The 13,468-nt window shown below is 43.6% G+C and overlaps 1 protein-coding gene across 5 annotated transcripts in view; it reads right to left on the bottom strand.

Annotated features, from left to right (window-relative positions):
* Positions 1–13,468, bottom strand: part of ogdhl (oxoglutarate dehydrogenase L) — an 89,169-nt gene that overhangs the window by 27,461 nt on the left and 48,240 nt on the right. For 4 of the 5 annotated variants that reach the window (XM_038782655.1, XM_038782658.1, XM_038782656.1 and 1 more), the window contains exons 15-16: positions 6,166–6,316; positions 2,801–2,928 (exon numbers count right to left, since the gene is read on the bottom strand). In XM_038782655.1, the coding sequence (XP_038638583.1) occupies positions 2,801–2,928; positions 6,166–6,316 (279 nt within the window). Of the gene's footprint in view, positions 1–1,835; positions 1,972–2,800; positions 2,929–6,165; positions 6,317–13,468 lie in introns of those variants that run through there. The other variant, XM_038782659.1, reaches the window with a different exon arrangement.

Raw genomic sequence — 13,468 nt, 5'->3', positions numbered from 1 at the left:
ATGAAGGCAGTATATCTTTCGCAGCTGAAGACCACATGGTTAACCATGGTTAGCCAATCAATACAGCTCACTTACTTAATTTGGATGAATTTTGACAGGCATCATGTAAACTGGATAGCATTTTACAACCTCATTCCTTAAACGATGTTTGCTTCTGGATGTTCTCATGAATTCATTAATATTGGTTGTAGAGATGTCTGTGGACCAAGGCTATCCATATCCCTGACTTTTAGAATATAACATGCTGAGGTAATTGCCTAAATTACAACAACAACTGTGCTTCAACTGTATTTCATTGAGTATTCAAAGGTTCTGGGGAAATCTGCAGGTTGTGAAAGGTGCAATATAAATGCAAGTATATTTTCACGCGCGGGAAGAAAAAGAAGCAGATCACCCCTTCCCAAAAAATCACACCTAATGTCAATATATCGTACTCCATGATACAGTTCTTCCACAAATTGAGATATAGGGCTGAATATTTCAGGGGGCAGGGTGGGGAACCAAATGGCTCACCCAAGCTGTCCCAAGGTGGTCAATTCCTCGTCTTCCGACACCACGTGCTGGTCCAACGGTAATGCTGACAGCACTGACTGCCTCCGCCAGCTTCACCCAGGCCAGGAGCTTCCTGCCCAATCTGGGGGAGAGGGTATCCCGCCTCTCCTCCACCCCATCCAACCAACATTCGATCAAGCTCAGTCTCAGCGAACCTCCGGGCATGTCTCCTTTGTGCCATCTTCTTGTCTGGAACAAGAGTGCGAGGAGAGGGGAGTGCTTATAAGCAGCTCCAGCTCGTCAAGTTCTCCAATACCAATGCTGGCTGCGGCGAATCCAATGCCGGCAGGAATGAGAGTTGCTCTAGATTCACGTGGGCTGGGTGCTGGCCCATTAGCATGTTCTAAATTGCTTCACAAATAGAGGCCCCAATGGGAATGCGAACCGGATGCAATTCAGTTCCGGCGTCAACACTTATTCTCTCAAACGGAGAATTTCGCCCACTGGCTGTAAAAAGAGTGTCAAGAGAGGTGGTGGAGAGGTACAGCTGGGTGTCACTGGCATACATGTGGCATCTGATGCCATGTCTGTGCATGTTGTCTCAGGGCAGCGTATAGAGGAGGATGAGGCGGGAGGAGGGGGGACAATTGTAGATCTTTACGCTCTTTCAGAGCTGTCAATGGCAGTGCGGTCGAGAAGAGAAGCCATTGATGGAGATGCTTTAACAGGTTGAAAATGGAAACGAGCAAGGGCAATCACGCCTACTGGACAAATATATTGAAAAATAAACAAAGTAGCTTTTAACACCCTCTGGAATTAAGATGAATTTTATATAAACTAACAACCTGAAAAATCATCCATGGGTATTTAAGTGTCAGTGAGTGCAATTACTTAATATCACTGAAAATATGAAGATGAGGTCATGTTTGCTGAGAAAATAACAATCAAGAAACATATTTTCAAGTAATTCTCAAAAGATTACTCGATTATTGATTATTTAGATTTTCAACAAGTTTGCAGTTCTGTTAGGTAAGAATTTATTTAACATCCATATTTAGCTTCTCATCATTCATTTCAGAAAATTCTCCCACAGGAGCTCTTTACAGCCCCAGGTACTCATTTTATACTGGGCACTAATGTGATAGAAAGCTTCCAAGTTTTGAACAGGTGCCAGTATTATATGGCAACATCTGGCAGCCCAGCTATTTATACGTTTGTTTGTAATGATTCTTGCCTTGTGCCTTCCACACAAGGTAACTGGAAATTCTTGAATGCTATTGTAATACTTGTTCACTGGGTTACTTTACAGTGTTCGTGAAATTAAATAGCACTAAAATGTTAAATCACTTGAAAATTACCCATACTTTAATCAATAAGTTATTGGGAGATCATTCATTTGACAGAACTGTTAAAATACGCAGAAATTTCACCAGCTCTTCGCTGAAACTTTGTGACACATCAGGCCAGATGTAGAAATATCTATGGTAAAATACAGATGCAAATGGTTAAAACTTTCATGGTGGAGCAGATGAGCCCATTGTACTTTGCCAGCATTTTCTATTTCAGTTGTAAACTTGTTTAAAGTTCATAGCTGATGATCAGATCTTCTATGTTTCTCACTCTGCCATTTTCTTTTGGACCATTAGCTATTCACACGTAAATAAGGTTAAAAAATCTGAAAACATGCAAGGGTGGCCTAGTTTATGCCACAAGTATTTCTTAAACTGGCTCAGTAAGGAATGTTAGAGAATTTCATAGGATCATTGTTTGCAATTAGGAAATTCACACAGTGGTAACACCTTGAAGGAAATTCACACAATTGAAATATCTTAAAGGAAATTCTATGTGCATTAACTATAGATATTCTTGCTGAAATGCGGTAAGGAGACTATAATGATTTATCGTATTTGCAAAACGCACAAGAAGAGAGTAGGGCTGGTTTAGCACACTGGGCTAAATCGCTGGCTTTTAAAGCAGACCAAGGCAGGCCAGCAGCCCGGTTCAATTCCCGTATCAGCCTCCCCGAACATGTGCTGGAATGTGGCGACTAGGGGCTTTTCACAGTAACTGCATTGAAATGAAATGAAATGAAAATCGCTTACTGTCGCCTACTCGTGACAATAAGCGACTTTCTTTAATTTTCTTTTATAGATGAACCCCACATGAATTACTACCTCACTACAATGAAATCTTTGAATCCATATTCACTAGCGCCTGCTGATTCTACACCAGTTCTGGCCCAGCACTAACACTAATCAGTAGTAAAAATTAAAATTACATCAAGAAAAAGGAGGATTCCAACACATACCTAAGACACCAAATTCAGACAGAGAACTGTTGCATACAGTGTAAAGAGCTTGGTCTGGCCACAAATGGTTCATGGGTACACAGGTCTTTTTATCTATGTCTTGATTGTGTAATACGTGATGACGATGGCTGTGGAAGTAACAATGCATGACATTAAGATTCAAGCAAACACAAGTAGCACACTTTGACAAGTAGTAACAAACTTATTGCGACCAAAATACTGCACTTCTGTAGTCAATATAACTCAGACAGCAAAATATTTATCTTTATTGCTCAATTTTCAGCATTTATTGTTGAGCACTTTGCTTACACATGTTGCTAAAAGGCAGTAATAACAAAATGAACAGAAGCATTAATTTGGGAAGATTTAAAAAAAACCCAGAGCAATTCTCAATCTAGTCAAGTTAAAAAAAAAAGGCTCGAGTGGACCTTAGAATAAAATATTTTTTTGGAAGAAAGACAGATTGAAAGGTTTTAGCTGCCTCAATTTTTCACAGTCTCACAAATAAAAGAAAAATGATTGTTTGATGCTGAATACAAACTTAATGTGAATTGACTGGTCTGAGTCAAATCAAGTATCTGAAATTAGTTTGCTGCATTGATTTTTCTACGCTTGGAAGAAAATGACTGAAGTAGAAACTTCATCTCGTGCAGGTCGAAAGCTCATAAAACTTTTATATTGGATCGAATTTCAGTAAAAAATACTAAGTCATCATAATTTAGGCACATTATCAAAAAGAGCATGATGGTTTACATCAATACATGTTATAGTTTTAGAATTCCAGCATGAAGATTTATTGAGAAGCATCTGACTCTTAACCACGGATAAATTAAATACATTTATTTTTTAAACGGTGAAAATCGCACTCTTAAAACAAACTTCAATTCATAATGGAAAAGATTTCATAAAGTATTTGTTCTACATAGTTAAACCAAGAAACAAGAGTCTTTAAATGTAATAATTAATTGTGTATGATCGACTAGCATTTATAATCGGATGCAATTACGCAGGAAATCATAGATCATAGAATTTACAGTGCAGGAGGCCATTCGGCCCATCGAGGCTGCACCAGCCCTTGGAAAGGGCATCCCACCCAAGTCCACATCCCCACCCTATCCCGGTAACCCAGTAACCCCACCTAACCTTTTGGAGGGCAAGTGCAATTTAACATGGCTAATCCACCTAACCTGCACATCTTTGGTCTGTGGAGGAAACCGGAGCACCCGGAGGAAACTCACGCAGACACGGGGAGAACATGCAGACTCCACACAGACAGTAACCCAAGCCGGGAGTCGAACCTGGGACCCTGGAGCTGTGAAGCAACAGTGACACCCACTGTGCTACCATGCAGACCAATCAGTCCATGCCCATGTTTATGTTCCACTTCTAAACCTAAGTGGAAAGATGGAAGGAAGCCCATTGTTGTAACCTAATATTCCCTTTGCCCTTGTAGGTTTGTCTCGCCTCCCCATAAATGCAACTTTAGTATTCACTCTCTGTGGTAACGTATTCCACATTCTCATCATTCTTTGCATAAAGAAGATTCTTTTGAATTGCATTTTGGATTTCTTGGTGACTATCTTATACTGATGGACTCTAAGTGATATTCTTCCTCATAAGGGGAAACATTCTCCGTGTCCTCTCTATCAAAACCTTTCATCATTTTAAAGATTGGTATTAGGAAAGCCTTCATTTTCAAGAGAAGAGAGACTCTGTCTGTTCATCTTTTCCTGATAGTTTTACGCCGGGATTTCTGGTATCATTCTTGTAAATCTTCTCTGCACCCTCTATATCCAATGGCCTCTATATCTCTTTTTATAATATGGTGACCAGAACTGCACGTAGTACTCCTATGTGTGGTCCAACAAAGTGCAACTTTTAATGATGGAGCATTTGTACTTTGAAGCTCCTTTAGTTCCTGTACCCCACCTAGCCTGGCACCTTCTAATAAGTAACTTCCCACCAAAATTAACTACCTCACACTTATCTATGTTGAACTCCAATTATTTGCCCATTCTGCAAGATTATTAATGTCTAATGTGTTGCACTCCGCTTCAGTATTGACTGACACCCAAATTTGGTGTCAACTCCAAATTTAAAGATTGTGCAATTGATTCAAAGCCCAAATCAAAGTGTTAATCGTGAACAGCCCTGGTCCCAGCATTGATCCTTAGATGCAGCACACTTCCCACCTTCTGCCACTCTGAAAACTTACTCTTTCCTTCTACACTCTGCTTTCTGTCTTGAAGCCAACCAGCATTCTGTCACTTGTCCCCTGACTCCACGTCGTCTGGCCTTATTTATTAGTCTGTTATGGGGCACCTTATGGAAGGCACTTTTTAAAAAACCTAGATAAATTACATCTACTGAATTACCAATGTCCACTCTCTTTGTTGCCACTGCAAAACATTCAGCAGGGTTGATCAAGCATGGTTTGCCCTTTTGAAATCCATGTCGACTATTCACTCTTGTGTTTTTCTTTTCACTCTGGATAGTCAGAGGCTTTTCCCCAGGGTAGAGGGGTCAAGTACTAGGGGACATATGTTTAAGGTGCGCGGGGCAAGGTTTAGAGTAGATGTACGAGGCAAGTTTTTTTTTTTTTTTTTTACACAGAGGGTAGTGGGTGCCTGAAACTCGCTGCCGGATGAGGTGGTGGAAGCAGGGACGATAGTGACATTTAAGGGGCATCTTGACAAATACATGAATTGGATGGAAATAGAGGGTTACGGACCCAGGAAATGTAGAAGATTGTAGTTTAGTTGGGCAGCATGGTCGGCACAAGCTTGGAGGGCCGAAGAGCCTGTTCCTGTGCTGTACTTTTCTTTGTTCTTTTGGCCGGATGTTTCCGACCATCGACGCCGGCGGGATATCCCAGCTTTGCCGACGTGACGTGGATTTCCCGGCGGCAATGGGTGCATTCAGCGGGAAACCCCATTGACAATGGCAGGACCAGAAGATCCCACTGCCGGTCAATGCTGGGCCGTTTCCATTGCCGCGAAACACACAGCGGGTTTCATGAAAACTCCCGCCCAATGTTCTCCCATTCTCTGATTGAGTAGGGATTCTACTATTTTCCTATCACTGATGTTAAGCTGACTGGTCTATAATTGCCTGGGCATGTTCTCCTTCTTAAACTTAGGGAGTGAAGAAAAATAAATTAAACATTTTCAAGGAACGTTCAAGTCAGCACAAATGGCTGTACGCTTCAATGATTCTAAAAGCTTAAAATGTTGAAGTTATAGATTATGAAGTGAAGCTCAAGAGTGTGGACAGTAAAAAAATACTTAGCTTTCCACGGGATTTTGATCTGACACAAGGCAGTGTAGAAGCTTGGGTTGCCCACTGAATTTAGCACTCCAATTTACCTGAAGGTGCCTCGTTCAACATCTTGTCCGCTAAGCCTGACATGTATTCCATCTTTCAGTAAAGAACCAAATGCCATATACTCTGCCAGGGCCCAATCAACCATTTGATCCTTGATCATCGCCGCTCGTCCCTTCAGGATACGAGACAAGCCTGGAAAAATTATAAATAGTTGTTCAGGTAAATAACAAAAACAAAAGGTAATAAATAAATTAAAACAAGATTTCAGCATCAATGCTTAACAATCTAATGATCCCTAATCTTCTAGTGTCAGAAACCTTTCAGTTTGGAAAACGGTACCAATTATTCCCTCCTATAAGAGAAGGGGCTGGATTTTCCGCTTCGCGTCACTGGAAGCGAGAATTGCGATCGGGCAGGCAATCGTGCAAAATTGAAAAAAATCCATTTTGTACCCGGCACCGAGTCCAACACCATGCTCTGGTCCCTTGCTGGCGGCAATATCAATGATTGCACCCCACGCTGGCAGATCCATGCAAAACTATCATTTACATGGATTTTAATATCATTTTAATATCTTTGGCAGCTTGGACAGTTCATACTTGGTAGCACAGTGGTTAGCAGTGCTGCCTCACAGCGCCAGGTACCTAGGTTCTATTCCAGCCTTGAGTGACCGTCTGTGTGGAGTTTTCACTTTCTCTCTGTGTCTGCGTGCGTTACCTCCGGGTGCTCCGGTTTCCTCCCACAATCCAGAGATGTGCAGGTTAGGTGGATTGGCCGTGATAAATTACCCCTTAGTGTCCAGGGATGTGCAGATTAGGTTCACTACTTACAGGCTCCTGGCTGCTCACACTTCTGAGTGGTCAGCGTCTCCTGTAAATGTTCAGAGACTTTCTGGCCATCTAGCAGCCCACCCAGACTGCCCCTCTGGACAACCTCATACCCCAACTATATCATCAAGGGTATATGCATGGCCAAGCTCACCAGGTCATGCATGACCAGATGTTGGCACTCTTCGGAAGCGCTGCCCCACTGCAGAGGAAATAGGGGAACAGAAGAGCTCACTTCAACCAAAGGACACCTGCACTGAGGTCTTTGGAACCCCTCCCTAGTTCTCTGCCCTTCTCAGGGCAGACGGTTCGCCAGTAACCGCCCCCAACCCCTCAGGATCACCAGCTGTCTCCTCCTGGTGAGGCTGGCAAAGCTGACTGCCTCTGCCACCACGTCCCAGGTGCTGCTCAGGTGGTCGGGCTTGCGTCTGCGGCCCACCCTGAGGAAAGGGGGGGTGGTGTCCCTCCTACCCTCACTGGCATGGAGCTGTGGGTCTACCTTCGACCCTTGAACCCGGGGGACAAGTCTTCTCTGAGCCATCTTCTATGCTAATGAGAGTGTGGCGAGTGGAGCACTTAGGAATAGCTCCAGCTGTCAACCTCTTTGCCGCTAATTGCGGCCCCAGCAGTTACAACACTGGGCCGGGAATTGCACTCAAGTCAAGAGGCAGAGTGCTGGCCTATTTACACGTCTAGACTCGCTTGTGCCCCAAACGGAAATGCGTATCGCAAGCTATTCAGTCCAGGCAGGAACACTTACTCTCATAAACGGAGAATTCCAGCCGTGATTCTTTACTTTACTCTGAATGTGCATGGTTCACCTTTCTTAAAGTTTGTTTCAGCTTGCCTGAGGCAGTAGCCTCCAAGATAATTTACAAGTGTAAATCACCTTCCAGCACTTGGAGCATAATAAATGTGGACTAACACTTGGGTTCAGTACTGAGCAAGTACTGTATTGTCAGGAAATTAATTTCCATTCAGGGAGATGTAAAAGATCTGAAGGCATTAATCGAAGAAGAGTCGGGTACAGTGGCAGTAACATGGACAATATTCTCCGTTCAGCCAACACCACCAAAAACACACCATCTAATCATTTTATTTGTTTTCTGCTTGTGGGTCGTTGATGTGCACACTGGCTATTGCATATTCCTGCAGAACAATCCTGTCAGCAATGAACAATGTCCTGAAGAGAAATTTAAGCCCTAGATAAATTCAAGTTCTTTCTTCTCAGCACATTAAAATTTAATTTTATTCTTCAAATGGCATGTGAAATGGATAATCTGTTAAAGGGTGTGGCATGATGCAATAGAGTACATATCTTTTTTCCCTGATTAACTAGTGCAATTACTAGCATTCATGAACAGATGGAAAATAACGCTTCTACATATTAATATTCTTGAGAATCCCAGAGTGGCGAGAACCCAATTAAGAGATTTTGAGTTGAGAGCTGAAATATTAACTTCCCCAGATGTATGGTCAAGGAGATAGTTCCCAGCACACTAATTTACAAGACAGACTAGACTGTTTGGTTGGAGCCCACGCAAAACATTTGAGGTTGAACAAAACATAGAACATACAGTGCAGAAGGAGGCCATTCGGCCCATCGAATCTGCATCGACCCAGTTAAGCCCTCACTTGCATCCTATCCCCGTAACCCTATAACCCCTCCTAACCTTTTTTTGGTCACTAAGGGCAATGTATCATGGCTAATCCACCTATAACCTGCATGTCATTGGACTGTGGGAGGAAACCAGAGCACCCGGAGGAAACCCACGCAGGCACAGGGCGAACGTGCAGACTCTGCACAGACAGTGACCCAGCGGGGAATCGAACCTGGGACCCTGGCGCTGTGAAGCCACAATGCTATCCACTTGTACTACCGTGCTGCCCGAAAGGAGGAAAGAGAGACATACTTCTGTTCCGATAAAGTTTTTCACATCAACAAGACAGTTCAAATACTGTACAGCCAAAGAAGTATTTTGTGAAGTGTAGTCACTGTTACCATGTAGGAATGATGTGGAGATGCCGGCGTTGGACTGGGGTGAGCAGTGCTCCGAAAGCTCGTGTTTGAAACAAACCTGTTGGACTTAAACCTGGTGTTGTAAGACTTCTTACTGTACCATGTAAGAAACATGCCGGCTAAATAACTAGACAGTTATAAATATACAGCAAAACAATTTTTGTCATCACTATTTTCAAAAACAGTTTAATAGGGCTGGATTTTATGGGATGCCATGGTCCATGTCCTCATCTGGCTAAAAGGTTGGGGGAGCCGGCCCATAATTTCAGCAGCTGCCCGACAGCAATTTAATGCTGGGAGCAGCGTTAATTGTTTTGAGGCAAGACATCGTCCCCCATCCCAGGAGGATATCGTGGCGCAGAGAGCTCCCGGTCAAGCCGGTGGCCAGCGGGGCCGTAGCCCCAGCAGCACTTGCCAGGGCTACAAGCAGGCCCACCATGCCAAGGAGCTGAGCTAAGTCAGCGGTTGAGTGGGAGCCAAGCTCAACAGGCCGGGGGAGGATTAAAATGGGGAGGATGGCCTGCGGGGTGATTGCCTTTATTAGGCCTAGGGGACCAGCAAAGAAAGACCACCGCCCCTTGCCTAACCAGCCTGCACAGTTAAAGCTGTCGGACTTTCCACATGATGTGAACCTTTCCTGTCATGAGTAAAATATTGGCAGGGGTGGAATTAACTAGCCATTAATTGGGGTGCTCAGCTCTTTTGGAATTCAACCTCTACGTTTGAGCAGGTGACTATGTAATGGAACTCCATCTTATCTTCCCCTGATCTCTATGTAGGGCAGGATTCTCCACTTGGGAGACTGTTCACCCGCTTGAGTAGAATCATTCCTGGTTTGCGCTGGTGCTAGGTGTGGTGCCCAGGAGTGATTCACTCTCCCTTGCTGTTCCAATTTATGCATGGCGGGGAGCTCCCAGGAACCCGTTCCAAATCTCGTTATCGGGCTGTCATTTTGAGTGGGAGGGCCGATATCGAGGTCAGAAGGCAGCCTCCCCCCCCCCCCCCCCCCCCCATCTGCTGACAGATGGGGGTGGGAGAGAATGGCCCTAAGTGGACTGATGGGTCGCCCTCCTGCCCACAGCACATCAATGTTTGACACCCCCATATCAGAGACCCCAGGATGGATTCTCCGGTCCCCAGCACCTATCGTCAATGGGATATCCCATTGAAGAGACCCCATGCCACCGGGAAACCTGTGGGCTGAGGTGCGTTGCCAACAGGAACGGAGAATCCCACCGGCCAGAGAATTCCTGCCCCACATATCAGAGACACCTCCACCTGCCCTTGCACCCCGCTCAAAATCAGAGACCTGTGATGAATGTTGGAATTTTATACACATTGTATGATAGGTAATTGGTGCAGTAAGGGTTAAATGCCTGCGTTAGTGTGTGTATGACTGCTGCAGTAGTGTTTTAAAGAATCCTGGAGCCAGGGGTGCAATTAAAGCATTGTAAAAGCTTGGGCTAATGGGAGGTTGTTTGGATTAAGGCGATTCCCTGTTGAGATATTTCAATTTTAGCTTGGTAAAATGATGTAATTAATGGCTCCCATGGTATCAAGCATTTTGGGGGAAAAAGCAGTTTACTTGAGTGTTTGTTGGAGATGTGAGCAGAAGTTAAGCATCACAGTTCAGTTAAAAGATATGTCTGCAGCTAAGTTAGCAGTTTCTGAGGAAAATCAGCCAGAGTTTCTGCATGGTTCTGACTGGATTCAGGTCTTTTCTTTAAAGCAGTGCCAAAAGATCTCTCTTTCTCAAAGTAGAGTATCCAGACATCTCTATAAACCAGGTATTCCTGTGTTTTAACAGTGGATTGAGAGCTGAGATGGATTTTTTTTGTTATTGTTTGAGTAGCAATAAAAATAGCAGTTAACGGTTATTGTAATCACTGTAATGTTTAGCATTGTTTAAGGGGTAATTGAAAGCTATTTTCAGGTGTGATGTTAAAGATATTTTCATAGAATTATAGAATCCCTACAGTGCAGAAGGATGCCATTCGGTCCATTGAGTCTGCACCAACTCTCTGAAAGAGCACCCTACCTAAGCCCAGTCCCCCACACTATGCCTGCAACCCCACCTATCCTTTGAACACTAATTGGCAATTTAGCATGGCCAGTCGACTTAACATGCATATCTTTGGGCTGTGAGGGGAAACCAGAGCACTTGGAGGAAACCCATGCAGACACGGGAAGGACATAGAAACTACACACAGACAGTCCTCCAGGGCTGGAATTGAACCCGGGTCCCTGGTGCAGTGAGGCAGCAGTGCTAACCACTATTGATTGTGCTGCCCTTTACAATTGTGCCAGTAACAAAGTTTGTTTTAATACACCATATCCCTATTTCTTCGAGAAATCTCTCTTGGAGGGAAGTATCATTTTGTCACAGTGTAACAAAATTAAAATAAAATATTGGCGTTTCTGTCCAGTATCCCAGCCACTGTTGGGGTCTGGTTCGGGATCGTAATAGACTCCCCCCCCCCCCCCCCCCCCTCCATATCAGCCAACACTGACTGGTTGTCACAATATCAAAAATAGTTAAGTGCTTCTGCTGAGAAGAGGATGAAGTGAAACCACTTATCTCTTAGATGTTTATAAACATTGTGGCTAGCTTCATAGCAGGTACTTGAGATGAATTCAAGCGTGATGGGAGATGTAAATAACAATCCAGACACACCACCATTAACAGCCTACTAACAGCTATTTCTCAATGAAAGTGAATAGTAGCCTTGCAGGTCAAAGGGTGAGAGGTTTAAAGCCTTATGATGTGTTTTGATTTTCTATGAAATAGCAGCTGGTGCTTGCTACACGTCTGTCTGAGGCAGGAGGTGTAAGGGACAGGTAAGTGAAAAGGCAGTGATTTTTCACTGTTTCTGCCAGGAATACTCTTTAGCTTCCAGACAGGGGTGACTCATGGAGGTGGTCTCTGATATGGGGGGTGTGGGGTTGATGGAGTGTTGGACATGATTTGCATTGTGGGGAGGAGGGTTAGGGCCCTCTTCTGGAATTTGGGGGCACCTACCTTTGACACACCGCAAAGTGCACCACATCAGGGCTACACTTAATGCTTGCACCAATCCACGGCGGTGTAAATTCTGGCCGAGGGGGCCGGAGCATCACTGTGGCGTGGAGAATTGGGAGACCAGCCCGTTAATTGGATGCAAATGGGTTCAAATGACCCATTTGCATCCTCCCTCCAACGCAGGATATGTAGCTCGCTGCCAGCAGGTGACTGGAGCATTGAAACGGGATCGGTGCTAGTGCAATCCTTTGCCCAACGTGTGATTTTCCACTGCGTTTGCCGGCGACGGGTGGCAGAGGATCCACCCCATTGTCTCCCATTACAGATCGCTGGCTAATGTCCCGTATCCACACCAGATTTGTCTCTTCTCTTGCCAGAGGACACAGAGGTCAACCTCAATATTCCTTCCCCAACTCGCTGAGACTGGCTCATTCAGTTGTTTCCCAAACTGGATGGATGGTTCAGTACCATGTCAGCCTGTGTATTTACTCGTGGAGCCATTAGTGTTTCCGCTACAAATTCATTTTCAAATGAAACTGAAATGAAAGACTAAAAAAAAATAATTTGAACTGGGTTACAAATCAAAAAGAAATCCAATGAGGTGGCATGATTTTAGTGAAATATGGGACAGGACAGAAACCCATTTGCCGAAACATTCTAAGAATATGGAGCAGGGAATTTAATGTTCAATGAGCTATGCATGACAGGCACACAAATGGTCATCAGTCTGTCTATTTTTCCCAACTCCGCCAAACTCACCATGTTATGTGCTAACATACAGTGAGTCACTTTGAATTCAGAGATTACTAGCTGGTGTTGCCACAAACCACAAACTATTTCCGGCATCATTTGAATTCAAATCATAAAATTAGCCCGTCAAATCTTATTAGTGGCACATACTTAAAAATACATCAAAGAAACTAGTGGAGGAGTGTTCCTCGAATACCATTATTACTTAAGGTTTTCTTTTCAGGATTTATGATGCTTAAGGATACATATTATTCACATGAAGATAAGTAACACAATTAATAAACAGCCATTAGCTGCAATACATCATCGCAAAAATCCTTCATGCACATCTGTCACACAGATAATAAATAGCATAATAGCTCTGTTCTTTATGCCTTTTCAGGCTTCTCAGATGATAACTGTTCACCAGTACTCAGAGCGCCTATTCAACTTTGCTAGTTCAAAACGTGCTTCATCGGAATATAATAGGTTGACAGTGCTGTACTCTTATAGTCTTTCACCAAGTATATCTATTTCACACTCTCCAAAACAAAGTAAATTTCATTTACATGCTGTAGATCCAGAATGAACAGAAACAGAATCAAGGCTTTAGTGAAATGTTACCCTGGAGAATCCCCTTAAGCAATCAAGCTATAATGGTTTCCTTTAAATAAATATGTGATTAGCATAATTACGGAGACCATTATCACCAAGGATGTTTTACTGTTTATGTCTCCGCCTGGAAAAAT

The sequence above is a fragment of the Scyliorhinus canicula genome, chromosome 22 (assembly GCF_902713615.1).
Source record: "Scyliorhinus canicula chromosome 22, sScyCan1.1, whole genome shotgun sequence".
In the NCBI taxonomy this organism is placed as follows: Eukaryota; Metazoa; Chordata; class Chondrichthyes; order Carcharhiniformes; family Scyliorhinidae; genus Scyliorhinus; species Scyliorhinus canicula.
The sequence above is the reverse complement of the archived record's forward strand: the minus strand, read 5'-3'. Positions and strand labels throughout refer to the sequence as shown.